This window comes from Phoenix dactylifera, unplaced genomic scaffold (genome assembly GCF_009389715.1).
Source record: "Phoenix dactylifera cultivar Barhee BC4 unplaced genomic scaffold, palm_55x_up_171113_PBpolish2nd_filt_p 000007F, whole genome shotgun sequence".
NCBI lineage: Eukaryota > Viridiplantae > Streptophyta > Magnoliopsida > Arecales > Arecaceae > Phoenix > Phoenix dactylifera.
The window spans coordinates 454,214-470,575 of NW_024067666.1; the positions used below are offsets into that span (position 1 = coordinate 454,214).

Below are 16,362 nucleotides of genomic sequence, written 5' to 3' on the forward strand. Positions count from 1 at the left end.
ATCATAAACCTAAACCCGACCTGAACCTGATCTGTTTATTAAATATGTCAAAAATTGCAACCTAAACTTATCATGTTTAATAAACAGGTAACCCAACCTGATCTTTTTAACCTGTTTATCCGACCTGCTTAACTTGTTTAGCAAACAGTGAATTCTGTTAGCCCAATTTGACCCAACCTGACATGTTTAACTCATTTAATAAATAGGTAAGTAGCCTAACCCAACATGTTTAATATATGGCAATGAGGAACTCTTGGCTTGAACCCTATTAGATGAATTATTTACATATTGCCAAACTAAACCATAAGATCAACGACAACAAATCAAACTAATACCAAGCAAAATAAGATTACACATTTTGTGCTACAACAATTAGAAAGGGGGCACTCGATCAATAAGGAAAGGTGAAAGGGGGCACAACCACACAGGGCACTCAGTCGGCCAAAAGCAAGAGCCAAGAGGAAGAGAAGGGGAGGAAAAAGTGGAACTTAAAAAGAATCAAAGAAGAAATTAGAAAGAAACCCCGGTCCTCACTCCTCACTCAATCGCAATGGGGATTGGGGCAAGTGGAAACTGGGAAGACGACGTGGCATCAATCACGATGGCTGGATGGGGAGCCCAGAGATTCAGGAAGGGATAGACAGACATTACTCAGTGCCTTAGTGGCCAAAAAAATAGAATTCTCGATTTGAGATTTGAATTCTGAATCTTTAGACTTTGATGGACGGGACAGGCCAAAACCAAGAGGAGACAGGCCGCAACCATGACCGCGAGGCGAGAATGAGATCATGATATTTTGAACAAAAGAAATTAAACGGTAAATAAGTAAACAGATTATCCGATCCGACCCGATCCAGATATTAAATAGATTAGATGGCTTAAACGGGTCAGACCTCTGAAATCTGAATCCGCCCTGAATATTTTGCTACCCCTACGAGTAAGTCACTAAACCCATAGCTTTGAAATTCTAGTCCCAAAATTAAAAGGCTCATTGGACCTTAAGCTAGGCCAGCATGTGTATTGTTGACCATCCTATTCCTTCTGCCAGTGATGCACTTTTGTCCTTAACAAGTTGTACCTTCGGTGCTATTACTTTGAAAAAAATAGAGTGCTCAAAACAAATTCATTCTCTTTAAAATGTTAGTATGGGATAACATCATAGGATTTCAGTCCTAGGCCTTCGAGATTGGATAATGATTAAAAGGGATGGTTGGAGACATTTATATTTCATAATCAAAGGTGAAATTTTTGGACTTATGAAAAAGAAACCACTACGAAAGCATTTGCCAAAAATACTTTTATTAATCAAGAACAATAGTTGATGGGTTCAAAGATGATTAGAAACCATTTAGTCTCAATTATAAATGATGCCAACCAGGGTTCATTGAATGTAGCTTTCAGGATTGCCCAGATGCCCCGTCCATTCTCGGTTCATCTCCTCCCATGCCCTCGTTCGACCCCTTTCTCTACCTTTCATCTCTCTCAAGCATGGTGGTCGGACGTCGAATAGGAGCAGTGGAGGAGGACAGCAAACGGGCAATGATGGCGAACAATGGAACGGTAAATGGCTCCATAATGACTAAGTTTGTCCCCTCTCTCAGTACATCAAAGCAAAAGTATCTTCCCTCTTTTTTTTTTTTCTTTTTCTTTTTTTTTTGGAACCGGCTTCTTACTACACACGTTGGTGAGAGAGCCAATCACAAGATAAAATACGATCTAATGCCTGCGGCACACGATTGCAAGTATCCCAAAATACATATCCAGAATGATGGGCTGCATAGAAGATGATCCAATTCTTAGCACTGTTCGCCTTCCGCAAAATATGCGAAGCCCAAAATACATCTAACTTCTTCTCCATCTTCCGCTCTCTATCTCCCACTCTTCCTCTCCTTCCCTATCAACAATGGTAGTATCACCATGAGAGCGTGGGTGGCTCTATGAAAGATAAAGTGGTAAGTACGTAATTCCACCACGCATTACATCAATGGCAACAATTCTCTCGACCCATGTAGCATATAGCCTTTTTAATCCTTCTTTTTGGTACGATACTACCATTGTGGGGCCATATAACATTATTTGAATTATAAATACAATTCAAATCAAATAACCACAGTAACATGTCCACTGAGACACGTTAGCTTAAGAAAATGAGAAGTGCATGAACCTTCAGTGTGCACACATGAAGAGTGATGACGCAATGGTTTAAGAACTAGTAAAGGGAAGGGAACAGGCTCATATTCTCTGCTCGTATTAGGCTGGTAGCCTAAGAAAGTACTGGCCGGCGAGGCAGCAAGCGTCTTATCCTTAGCCTTGATGAAAAGACCTTTGGAGATTGGCATTTTTTAATCGAAGAAAAAGACGAGTCATGCTCCTCGGCATTCCCTCACAGGATCCAAAGCCAAAGCCGTGAAGACCGATCGTGACGACTCGTCGCGACTCGCGGGTCATCGCCCACTTGGTCGCTTGGAATCGATGAACACCATCCATCCGTACCAAAACATAAAACTTTGATACTAATTATTAATCATAAATACTAATATACTAAAATTTAGAACCAAAATAACACCGTATTCAAATTTGAGAGATATACCATCAGAAGGCATATTAAAAACGATTCTTCAATCATCTGAAATAATAGCAGCTCCTTACAAAAAATAGTCTTTATATAGAAATATAAAAAAATCTTTTCATCGAGAGCTCCAAAATTTTAATTGGATTTTCTAACCTACATACTAAAATTATCATAATAGATAGTACTCAACCCTATATATTTAAGTTGCAACAAAGTTTATAAAACAAAATGATCACACATTATATTGGACTTGATTATAGTATAATTATGAGTGATATATCTAACTCGTTTTATATAAAAAAAAATAGTGGAAGTTTTTTTTTTTAATCATTCTAACATCCCTCACAGAATCCAAAGCCAATGCCGTGAAGACCGATCGTGACGACTCGTCGCGACTCGCGGGTCATCGCCCACTTGGTCGCTTGGAATCGATGAACACCATCCATCCGTACCAAAACATAAAACTTTGATACTAATTATTAATCATAAATACTAATATACTAAAATTTAGAACCAAAATAACACCGTATTCAAATTTGAGAGATATACCATCAGAAGGCATATTAAAAACGATTCTTCAATCATCTGAAATAATAGCAGCTCCTTACAAAAAATAGTCTTTATATAGAAATATAAAAAAATCTTTTCATCGAGAGCTCCAAAATTTTAATTGGATTTTCTAACCTACATACTAAAATTATCATAATAGATAGTACTCAACCCTATATATTTAAGTTGCAACAAAGTTTATAAAACAAAATGATCACACATTATATTGGACTTGATTATAGTATAATTATGAGTGATATATCTAACTCGTTTTATATAAAAAAAAATAGTGGAAGTTTTTTTTTTTAATCATTCTAACATCCCTCACAGAATCCAAAGCCAATGCCGTGAAGACCGATCGTGACGACTCGTCGCGAGTCGCAGGTCATCACCCACTTGGTCAAAGGACGGTGCTTGGAAGGCCAAAATCGATGAACACCACCCACCCACACCAAGGCACAAAAGTTTCATAATGGACCTCCAACAAAATCGTTTATTGACCATTACAATGATTATAACAGCTATTATTTATTTCATAACTCAAATTTTTAATATGAAAATAATATTGCTAGAACAGTTGTTATACCTGCATTATATCACAAAATAATAAAAAAAGATATTAGTTTTCAAATTATAATTTATTTTTTTTCTAATATGGTACAGAATTTTTTTGAGGGAAACTTGAGATAAAAATTTTACAAATTAAAAAATATTTTATTAGAAGAAATGATGAAAATAATGGGCCTTTATAGTGATGCTAAATAACCCAAAACTGTTACAATTACCATTATTTTAGACCCTGCAAGTTTGTACTTTATTTACCCTTACATGCATACATGTTTGTGTGTGTGTGTGTGTCTCTCTCTATATATATATATATATGAATATGATTTAGCTTGAATCTCATATTTGATAACTTTTACCAAACTCTTAGCAATAGAAGTGGGCATAAAAAAAATAAGGTTTAGCATCTATATTGGTGAGGAATAATAGTTCCATATTAGATAGGTTAAGAACTCTTGTGGTGCTTATATACTCTTAAATTTGTTCATTTAAAAATCTTAGTTTTTTTATAGGATTTTAACATATGTAAACGTTGTTTATCAGAACGGATAAGGATCAGATCATAGGCATCACGAGTGCTATGTCGATCAGATGAATGCACTAATCATACAATTTATAGAAGATGGAACAACAAAAATAACATTGGAGTACTAGCTTTGATCTGAATGTCCAACATCTGGCTCACGGACATCACGGCAACCCAAATGTCCCCTTTGCAAAGTTTCCTTGCTGGGGGTAATAAGGGGGACAAAATCACTTGACATCACTTACACTCTTCACACGACAATACACATGCACAGAGCTATCCATCAATAAGATGTTCATGGTCTTGGGAGAAAAGGACACACGAGACAAACATTAATCATAAAAGAAATTGATTACTTGTCACCTTAAGAAACTTTTTTTTTTTTCCTGTTTCATTTCAATTACAAGTTATACAATGAACAAGGTTGCTTTCTTTTTTTCTTTTTCAACTCGTTTGGTTTGCGGAAAAAGAAGGGGAGAAATGTGGTCAATGAAGAAATAAAAAAATGCCTCTTATTTGGTTGGACTTTTTAAAGAAGAGAGATAAAAAAAAGTAACATTTTCATGGAAATAAGATTCTCATGTTTCATAGAAAAAAAAAATCTATGGAGGACATGAACAAGCTACTTTTTCACCGCTTGAAAATTGAGATTTTTTTTCTTTCAAAAATATCTTTAAGCCATCAAAATTTATGGGTAAGATTTTTCTTTTTATTAAGGGTATAATAGATATTCCAAACAACTTTGTTATAAAAGATAAATGCTCAACTAAATATAAGCCATTATAAAAAGTGTTATTTTTTCATGATCAACCAAATATATATGCTAAAACTATTGTTCTAGGCATCATATTCTTAGAAATTATTTTTTCAGAAAAAATTCTTCCCGTGAACCAAACGAGTCCAAATTTGATCTCGAGAATAACGAGCTGGAAAAATCTCCGCTCAGAATTATTCTAATCAAACATTTGGAAAACAATACCTCCGACACCATGACTCAAACCTCGGATGTGGGTAAGTTGATGCAACCACTACGCCTAAAGTCCATGATTGTTGTCTGCTTCATCTAATTAGCATCCCCCAAAAAGAAAAATACAAATGGAATACCTAAGATGTCTAAATTGTAATGGTTATACACATGCAAAAAAGTGGTATTATACAATATATATTATAAGCAAGTGATCCTACTAAAAAATACAAAAGCTAATCACTCTTATGTAAGGAGATCTATTGGGTCTGTTGAAGCTGTCAGTTAGGTAGATCTGCCTGGCTTTTTCTTGTGATCGTTGGCTTATTTTATATACCCAATGATGCTAGCTGGGACCTTAGATTATGCACCCTCTAACTCTATCTAGAGGTTATATATATATTTGTAGGAAGCACACATGGAGTCCATTTCCTCACTCCGGAGGGGTGGCACCAATAAGTAGGTCGTAGGCTTTAAAGAAAGAGTTTGAAGTCTGAAAGTCTCAAAGTGAGACCCACATCATATCAAAAGCTCATAAAAAGGGGGAGAGGGGGAAAAAGGAAAAGCCAAAAGGTCTCCTCCCCATGCCTTGTTCTTTTCTCCTCTGCTGATATTTTATGTGCATGCAATCCCTAGCCTCAGAACAAAAACATGAAGACTTCCACCTTTTGATCCTAGTTTGGAGGGTTGAAGTTAGAAGAACAACAACAATTATTAATATCAAATCAAACCTAGGAGAAGGAGAAGATGGTGGAAAGAATAGAAAGCCTTGTTGGCTGGTAGGGTTGAGTGCAAGTGGAACATGGCTGATAAGAGCGCTATGTTTGGGGTGGTGGGAGGAGAAGAGAGAAGAAGGGAGTATAGAAAAGGGAACTGGACCCTCAATGAGACAATGGTTTTGATTGAGGCAAAGAAGATTGACAATGAGAGGAGGATGAAGAGGTCCATAGAGAGTGAGGGGAGGGAGGGTGGAAGCAGCAGCAGTAGTAGACCATCAGAGATGAGGTGGAAATGGGTGGAAGACTATTGTTGGAGATGTGGTTGCTATAGGAGCCAAAACCAGTGCAATGATAGGTGGGATAACCTCATGAGGGACTTCAAGAAGGTGAGAGCATATGAGATGAGTTTGGGAGCTGAAGAGGGTGATAGGCTGTCTTATTGGAAGCTTGACAGGCATGAGAGGAAGGAGAGGAATCTACCCTCCAATCTCTTGCCTGGGATATATGAGGCTTTGATTGAGGTAGTGGACAGAAGGGGTGTTGAGGGAGTGAGTGGTAGTATTTCTAACATGGCAGAATTAGTGGGAGATGAGAGGCATATGGGAAGCACCTCAGCTTCAATGCCTCCAGTGATGCAGCATAATAGGCCAGTCCCTACCTCACAAGGACCACAGCCACCACCATTATCTCCTACTCATGAGCTCCCACAAGCTCAAGCAGCAGGCACCATAGGTAAATCTCTCTCTCTCTCTCTCTCTTGCATTATATAGTTAATAATATGACTGATGCAGCCATTTGCTATGGTTGTTTATGTTAGTGTTGCAAGATGAATTCTTGTAGATTTATTCTTGTTGACCACTTATTTGACGATCACTTCTTCTATTTACTAATTGCAAATTTCTGAATAAAACTTTTAATTTTTTTAAAAAAATTTACATGTAGCCCTTCAATTTTTCATGTCCTTAGGTGCACTATTGTTTGGTGGGTTTCTCATTCGCTTTCTTCATGCATTGATGGGTCTTATTGTTTAATAACTGCAATTCATTTCCTCTTCTTCCACTTCAAGTGTTGATTTCCTTATATTCTAATGAACTGATGATAGAAATGACTAATTTCTCTTCACCGCTTTTGACAAATCCCAGTTAGATTAAAGTTTAGTTTGCTAGCCTAATTTTAAAGCTCTTGCTTTTATTCACTCACCTCTATCCTTCCGTCTCACCATATGGTTATTCATTTCTTTGATTCCATGTGTCTTTGTTGAAGTCTAGAGTAGAGTTGTATTTTCTAAACTTGGTCCTAAAACTCTTGCTTTCATCAACTTAATCTCCTTTCCCTCTGTTTTCTGTAATCACTCATTTGTTTGATTCCATTGGATTTGTTGGAGATCTGTGATAGCTCAGATTCTGATGATGATGAGCATTCAAACTCACCTGAGAGGAAGAGGAGAAGAGGAGAAGGAAGCAGCAGCAAGAACAGTTCCCATAAACTAACTTCAGCAATCTCCAAAAGTGCTTCCATTTTGGCAGAAGCATTCCAAGCTGGTGAGGAGAAGGAGGAGAGAAGGCACAATGATCTCAGGAGAATAGAGGAGAGAAAGGCCAAGATGGAGCAGTCAAAGGCAGAGATCAGTATCCAGTCCATGGATGGCTTGGCTGCTGCAATCAACCAGCTAGCCAGCTCAATCCTTGGTTCACTTGCTGACAAGGGTCCAGCAGCTCCAAAATAAATATAGAAAGATTGCCACAAAATGTAACCAAAAACTCTTCCATTGTATGTTGATGAATACCCTCTTATGTTTCTTATTTCACTTTTGGTGAAACCTCTCGGCTCTCCCTTTCTTCAACCATTGCCACTTCCAATGATTAATCTTGCAGAGCTTACAGGAATCTCTGCTGCAACTTTCAGGTCATAATTTCCTTAGAAAAGCTTGCCAAAGAAAGATGCTCTCTGCGAGTAGCACATGACAAGATAATGAAATTTCTAGGTTATATTTTATAAACTTAAAGGTTAATATTTAAGATTAAACTGTTTGGTGTAACAGTTAGCCTTTAGGTCATTGATCAACCTATTTATCTGATTCTGATGTGGTTCTGAATAAGAAAAGACATGCAGAGATGTCATCTATGCTTGTGTCAGAGATGCTTTGTTTTGTTGTGTGTATACAAACAAGTACCTCAAAGGCAGGGAGAGCAGTCAAGAATGGTCACAGGAATCCCTTCAGAAAATTACAGTCATGCCATCATAAGTAGTTTTCTGTGGATTTGGTGGGAATGGTGATCGGCGATGCATCAGCTACGGATAAAGCTTCCTTGAACGGTGATTTGTCTTTTTTTTTTTTAAAACGTATGATGGCACTGTAATTCCCTTGCGGGTCTGCTGAAACAACTCAGAGATTTAGTGTTCTCAAGCTCTTTTCTACTCTAAAAGTTTTGATATCAGAGTTTGCCGACAGCCGAGGTGGTAGCATGGTGAGAATGGGGCTTTGATTCTACTGGCATGATCCAAGTTCGAAACTTGTGGACGTCAATTAAATGTGGAGACCGTATGCCCTCCGTTTGACTTGCCCGGTGGAATTACTATCTGGTCTGTCGATACTGAGGTAGCGCTAGGGTAACCTACTCATATATAAGTGTTGATCTCAGTGGGAAGAGCCCACAGGTCGAAAAAGTTATGCAGAAACTTGCGGCCTATATCAAATATTCGCTAGTGGAAGGAAGGCCCAGTAGAAGCTGCTACGCGGGTGAAGTTCTCCTCTCCCTCCTATTTTTAACCAAAAAAAAAAAAAGTTTGCTGACACCATATCATTATATCATTATATCGTATCAAATCAATATATATATAATACCGGCATTCAATATATTTCATCATCTCATATCATACCATGTATTAATTCAGTATCGAAATGATAAATATTATTTTGTATTATAGAAACTAGTAAATGTATATGTACCCTTTTTTTTTTTTTTGAAGTAATGTACATGTACTATTTACTAACTGTGCCATGGCCATTTGCTGCCTTACAATCCTACATTCCATGCATATGTCATGGCCATTTGCTACCTTGCAGTCTCACATTCCATGCATATCGCTCTCTTTTATCTCTTCCCCAGAATAAACACCTGTGTGTGTGTGTGTGTGTGTATGTGTGTTTTCACATGTTTGTCCTTTCACACGCATACATTTTCTTTTTAGGAGAAAGATGGATTCTCCTATTAATTTATTTTATGAGACATAGAAATGAATCATGACAAAGTATCAAACTATTATAGGACTTCATCAGCATACTTAGAAGAAATAACCAAATATCATTTTAGCCAATGAAATTTAATCTCTCAAATAATATCATCCACTTGTCTAGAAGTTAGCTAAAAATCCTCCTATTTCTTATTCTGAACCATCATGCACAGTTGATAAACTTAGCCTTCTATATATATGTCACGCCCCCGACTCGAGTTCACGAACCTGTGGTCGTGTCAACCGCCGCATACTCATAGGGAACCCGCCCAACAAGCATGCAAGACATCTCAATATGATATCAAAAATATGCAACAGAATAACCTTAAATAATAATATGCAAATTTTTATTTTAATAACTAACTCAATATTTAAATGTCTTGCAATTCTAATATTATTCTAAGGTAAAACATCAATTTAAATGGACTCTAACCTAAGATAATCTGTGCCAAAAAAGATGGAGAAGAGAGAGGAAAGAGAAAGGAAGAGAGAGGACAAGCTTCTCTCTCTAACCAAGGAATATGAAAGGAAGGAGGTGGCCACAAGTACTGTCTGAGGTTAGGGACCCACGATCGACCAACTAGCGGCAGGCGATTGGCAGCCAATGTCACCTAAACAATCAAAAACAGGGGTTTCAACCTCTTAAATTATGAAATCGAGGTGTCTCGGCGGCCGGAACTCCAACCAAGGTTGTAGGCTACTGTAGAGGAACGGAGGGAGGCCTTATGACAAGAACTGATGGCAGAACCTAGGGGAATCAAAAGAAGAAGAAAGCTTGCTTTCTAAGAATAGGGGAAATAGGGGTTTTGACCCTTTTCGGCCAAATTCCGACGATCACTGGCCAGAATCACCGCAAAAGAAAGGATATATCCTGGCGCTTTATTTGGTCTTTACCGATGCTTTTAAGCATCGGTAGATTTCCTGCCAACGCCCCCCAAAGCATGGGTAAGACGTCGGGCAGGTGGGGGTGGGCTCAGTTTACACCAACGCTTGAAGAAAGCATCGGCCATGTATGCCGACGCTTTTAAACATTGTTCATCTGCGAGTAAACCGATGCTTAAAAGCATCGGCTAATACGGACCGACGCTTGAAACCGTTGGTTTGTGTCGGACTAGGCCGATGCTTAAAAGCGTCAGCTTGTCGGGCTTGCCCCACGCCATAAAGCATCGTTAAAGTTTCCAAAGGTCACAGAAGAGGGAGAAAAAGGTTGATATAAAGTTGTCGGGTTCTTACGTAGCTTGCAACGATGGCAGGACACAGCAATGGTGCTGGCACGATCGACAATCGTAGAAGATTCGAAGAAAAAATTGGTGACTAAACTCCGATAGAGGCTGGCTTTCCAATGGGGGAGGAGAGGGAGGAGCTTATATAGAGCAGAGACTAGGGTTTTCTAGTCTCCAACAGAGTCCGAGAAAGAGGAGGACTCGTTCTCTTCCGTCGTACTCAACCAGGGCAAAGTTCTAATAGGCCTTCGGGCCGCGTTTCGGATGTTGGGATGGGCCAACAGGATGGCCCAATAAGGTTGGGCCTTACAATATATGTATGTATATATGTATATATGCATGTATGTACATACATATGTGGATGTGTATTTGTAAGCTGAATATCCAATATGCTTGAGAATCAAGTGGAAGGCCGGGGGAGTATGCAGAAGCAAAATATTTTCCTAATCTGGATTAAGGAAAGTCTTAAGTTATGATTGCATGTGAGTAATTAAGAAACAAGTTAGGATGCACAAGATAGCCTCAAATTTGGACAAAACTTAACGAGATCTCGCCTACCTTGAAAGAGAATTAGGAGTTTCTAATAATACAAGGAATAATAGACAATATTTTATAATTTTATAAATTTTTAAATATAAGAAAATAAATAATATTTTCAATCAAATCTTTTTATATGCTAGCCATTGATTAACATAAAATCAAGACCGTAGATACATCTAATGGGTTGCACAATCATAAATTCAGCACTTCAGAATAATTCAACTGGAGGTAATGATTCAAAAACTAGAAGAAATCCAGCAAATTCATCAAAAGCTCAAGAAGAATAAAACTGAAAAAAATGGCATTGCTAAATATTTACAATTTTTTAATTTAAAATAATTACATACGAGATAAAAATAATATATGATAGCAAAAATATCACCATTATAGTAATATATGGTATCCTCAACATATTTTTTAAAAATTAATCATGAATAAGTCATGAATAAATCATATTAAATAATTCTAGAGTGGTTTTTTCTGGAAGAATAATTCGGAGATTCATTCAACCAAGAGAAAAAACTAAGATTATCTTATGAACTTTTCAACAATTCGACGAATATTGTAACTATGCAAAGGAGCGTAAAGTAATTAGGCATAATTTTTTCAGCTCAATTAAATGCTATTGCGTAATATCATGGAAATCCACATGCTGGATTTTTTAGTAAGAGAAAGGGATATGAAAGAAAGTACTTTTGTTTATAATAACAATTAATCTAACAGAGATAGAGAATAACAAATAATGTGGTTCCTTTTTTTCTTGCATCACAATTTTTACAAATTTTATAGTCTCCTCCAAAATTCTTTAACTTTTCCCTTAATGAGATGGAACTATTTCTTGTGATGATTGTTACAAGGATATTTGAGTAATATTTTGTTTTGCTGTGGCTTAGTTTTATTGGCTAATAGTCTATAAACTTTTGGTAGACAAAACTCACATGTATATTGTTGCTAGAAACTGGATCCGAGGGCGACCACTGGCTAAGAAGGAGGAGCTTCGGAAGGTGGTGCGTCGGCGGACTGCGTCCTCCGGGGAACCTGCAAAAAGCCGATGGCCGGAGTTTCTGGTGCCGGCCCTCTAATGCTTAAGTCAGAGAGGGCTTTCGTGGAGAAAGAGAGAGAGTTTGTATGTAGAAGTCAAAGTCAGAAGTCCCCAATCCCTCCTTTAGAGGAAGAAATTTTCTTTTTATAGGAGAGGTGCTAGGGTTACCTGCGATGTGACTGAGCGAATTAATGGGTTACCGTCATGATTGGGCATGATCGTGTAAATTAATGAGTTGCTGTGGGTGACTGAACGGAGTTGAGTAAGTCAACGAGTTGCCGTGGATGGCCTGAGATTTTGGGCTGGCTGGAGGTTCGTAGAGATCGTGCACATTTAATTGTTGACAGTCGTAGCAGGGTATGGTCCCTGGTTGATATGTCGTGGTATGGCCAGCAAGCAAAGCATGGTGCGGTGAGGCTGCTACAGGGCATGACCGCAGCATATGGATGATGAGGTCGGCCTGCTAAGCTCGGCAGCCTTCTGTGCTCGGCCTTCTAAGCTCGGCATCCTTCTGAGCTCATGCATGCTGAGGTCGTGCATGTCGAGATCATGCTTGGGCCAAAGAAACAATTTGCATTTAATGAATTTATTTGTATCTGTATTAGTATTAAAATGTTTCCGGGGTCATGCTTGTCATCGGATTCGGGTTCTCTGATTGTATTAGTGGGGTGGTCCATTTTTCCCCCCAACATTATCCCCCGACTTCCGAGTTCGAGCTGCTTTTTGGCTCGGACGAAGGAAGTAGTCCAGTCGTCGATCTTTCTGTAATACAGTCAAATATCTATGGAGATGTACGAGCCAAGTAGGGTGTACCTCTCGTGCAGTCGGAGCTAACAGCCTTAAGCCGAGCTGTCCAAGCCGAGCTAAGCGACTCTGCTCCGAGGTCGACTTCAGTGGCCTTCTTTGGCTTGTGGTCCATTCAGCAGGATTCCTCCACTCAGATTGGGGTGCGTCATCATAGAAGGCGTTGAATAGGCTCGAATGTCGTCGAAATGGCGTCGAATGTCGTCAAAATGGCATCGAAATGTCATCGAAGTGGCGTCGAATGTCGTCGAAGTGGCGTCGAAGTGTCGTCGAATGTCGTCGAAGTAGCGTCGAATGTCGTCGAAGTGTCGTCGAAATGACGTCGAATGCCGTCGAAGTAGCGTCCAAATGGCGTCGAATGTCGTCGAAGTGGCGTCGAAATGGCGTCGAAATGTCATCGAGCACTTAGATGAGCATAACGGAAGAGCTCGATCACTTAAATAAGCTCGAGAACGAAAGAGCTCGAGCACTTAGATGAGCTCGAGTACAGAAGAGCTCGAGCACTTAGATGAGCTCGAGAACAGAAGAGTCCAGCTCGGAGGTAAGCATCAGCTCGAGAACATAGACGAAGGAGGGCGATGTTGGAGATGGAGGTACCTTTTGGAGACATATTGACAGCTTCCGAGCTTTGAGGTCCCTCAGGACTTGGCTCAACACCGGCTAGGAGTCGTTGGAGGCCGTTAGGCGGCACGCGTTGAGCTCTGGGCCGCGCCGTTGCCCCTCGAGGTCGAGGAGCCATGATCATGCAGGATCCATGGCTACTCAAGAGCATTTTTCTTTGCCAAGATGGACTCGATATTGTTGTTGCCTTGGTTGGCCAAGAGTTGCGTTGTAGGCCGAGCTGACCTGGGCCATGAGAAGGTTTAACTTCATAGTACTTTCTTGAGATGGAATCTCTTGTGAATCTGGCCAGAGGAGCGCTCATCCTTCGGAAGGCATTACAAAATAAGGCATCAGCCGAGCTTTCATTATGTGCTAAAATCCTTTTTAAAGCCTTGCAATGATGAAGGAAATAGCTACAACGTTGTCATGAAGAGGGCTCAACACCCTTTTGGTCTTCATCGAAAAAAGAGATGACTTTCACAGTGCACGGATGCTTTGAGGAAGCTCCTTCTTCCGAGCTCGATGCTTCAGGTGCCTCTACTCGCTTGCCCTCCGATGGTATTGATGATGCCCACGAGAGTTCAGTTGTCGTTTCGCTCCTCATGCAGCACTAGGTTTTGTTCCTCGGGCTCTCTCCTGTAGGCCTGATCACGGACAAAACAACTCAACCAACCTCGGCAGACAAGTGCCTCGATCTCATCACGTAGCTTGTAGCAATCCTAAGGAAATCTACTGCTTGGTTGGGAGTGCTCCTCCTGGCGCTTCTTATGCATCTTGGCAGGTCATTCGGCTGCCTCCCACCGAGAGGCCATGGCTTCCTCAGCCTTGGTGTACTTGCGAGCTCGGGCCAACATTTCAAGAAAGTTGGCGGGGAAGCTCTTCTCGATGGAAAAGAGAAATTTGTAGGGCTGAGCTCCAGTCTTCAATGCCAACATGGCGATTGACTGGTCGAGATCGCGAACCTCCCATGTGGTCGAGATAAAGCGATTAATGTAGTCTTGTAAGGATTCTACCTCCTTCTACTTGATGGCGAAGAGGGAGTCTGAGGTCCAGCGCTGACGCCGGTTAGCGGCAAAATGGGTGTCGAGCTGCCTGCCCAACTGTTCAAAGGAGAGAATCGAGCTGGACTTTAATCCGGAGAACCAAAGACGAGCTGCCTTGCAGAGAGTCGCTGGGAAGGCTTTGCAGAGTAGAGCATCTGTGGCTTCTTGGAGTGTCATAAGGGCCTTGTAGCTCTCCAATGATCCAGAGGATCAGATGAGCCATCATATGGCTCAATCTGTGGTATCTTGAACCTCTAGGGGATTGACTCATCCATGATCCATTGAGAGAATGGAGACTCTGTTGTAAAGTCAAGGTCGGTGTCTCGCTTCGGGCCTCGGTCTCGAAGCATCTGTATCTGCTGCTCCAAGTCCTCGACTTTTCTGCCGAGCTCGGGTGGGGCTCCTGTTGCAGCTTGGCATGGGGCAGACCCCGCCTCAGATGGGTGCTCCTGTTCTCGAGGCGTCAGGCTTCGGCGCGAGATCTCAGGATGATAGATGCGCGACAAGCCCTCCCGGCTTGGGGGTCGAGCTCGGTGGAAGCTTCGGTGGTGGCGATGCTCTACAGAAAAATGATGTCGCGAGTGGCGTCCTGAGGACTCATGCTCGTGAGGAGGGAGTAGAGGCTGGTCTTTTACTTGTCGTAGGCCTTGAACGGACGCAGTGAATGCTTGGACTTGTTGGACAAGCAGGTTGAACTGCTCTGGTTGGACTTGAAGGACTGGATCCGCCGGAGGCCTTGGTGATGGGTTCTGGACTGAGTGTCCAAGACTTGGTGCACGATGCCGGGAGGCGTTACAGACTCCTTTACTCCTTAGCTTCATGGTCACAACTCGGTCCCTTCTTCTAGCGCTAACTGTTACTGAAAATTGGACCCGGGGGCGACCACTAGCTAAGAAGGAGGAGCTCCGGGAGGTGGTGCGTCGGCGAGCTACGTCCTCCGGGGGATCTGCATGAAGCCGGTAGCCGAGGTTTCTGGCGCCGACCCTCCGATGCTTAAGTCAGAGGGGGCTTTCGTGGAGAAAGGAGAGAGTTTATATGTAGAAGTCAAAGTCAAAAGTTCCCAGTCCCCCCTTTAGAGGAAGAAGTTTTCTTTTTATAGGAGGAGTGCCAGTGTTACCTGCGATGTGACTGGGCGAATTAATGGGTTACTGTCATGATTGGGCGTGATCGTTTGAATTAATGAGTTGCCTTGGGTGACTGGACGGAGTTGAGTGAGTCAACGAGTTGCCGTGGATGGTCTGAGATTTTGAGCTGGCTAGAGGTCCATGGAGATCGTGCGCATTTAATTGTTGACGGTCGTAGCAGGGTATGGTTCTTGGTTGATATGTCATGGCGTGGCCGGCAAGCAAAACATGGTGTGGTGAGGCTGCTGCAGGGCACGGCCGCAGCATGTGGACGACAAGATCAGCCTTCTAAGGTCGGCAGCCTTTTGTGCTCGGCGTTCTGAGCTCGACAGCCTTCTAAGCTCATGCATGCTGAGGTCGTGCATGTCAAGATTATGCTTGCCGGGGTCATGCCTGTCATCAGATTTAGATGCTCTGATTGTATTTGTGGGATGGTCCATTTTTTCCCCCAACATATATCATCCCCTATAAAAAGTTTTTGGTGCTTGAATCTCTGGAACTCTAAGTGTATGCTCTTCTAACATAACCTTTGCTTTAGAGATGGTTGTAATTGAAGAGCATGGTTGCATGCTAACCACTAGAATACTCCCTAGAAAGAGCTTCTATTATGGTAAGAGAGCCCTTTTTATTTCTTTTCACTTATTGGAAATTTGGAATATAAAGGTGTAACAACCCAGGACCTCACCCAAAATGACTAGCCGGAAGGTATTATTTAGGTTCCTTGATCCTGTATAAGTACCCAAGATCTACCCAGCGAATAACCGATGTAGGACTAAATATACGCCTGCACGGGTCCTCACATACTCCCCCCGTTCAAGTCATGACGTTCTCGTCAGGCTAAGGGTTCAAATCCAT

The 16,362-nt window shown here is 41.0% G+C and overlaps 1 protein-coding gene across 1 annotated transcript; it reads left to right on the top strand.

The window, feature by feature from the left end:
* The first annotated feature begins 5,295 nt into the window (after positions 1 to 5,295).
* On the top strand, positions 5,296 to 7,721 carry LOC103705444 (trihelix transcription factor ASR3). The gene is made up of 2 exons (XM_008789151.3): positions 5,296 to 6,626; positions 7,295 to 7,721. Exons 1-2 carry the CDS (start codon positions 5,978 to 5,980, stop codon positions 7,618 to 7,620), a joined length of 975 nt encoding a protein of 324 aa, XP_008787373.1. The 5' UTR covers positions 5,296 to 5,977; the 3' UTR covers positions 7,621 to 7,721.
* The last annotated feature ends 8,641 nt before the right edge of the window (positions 7,722 to 16,362 follow it).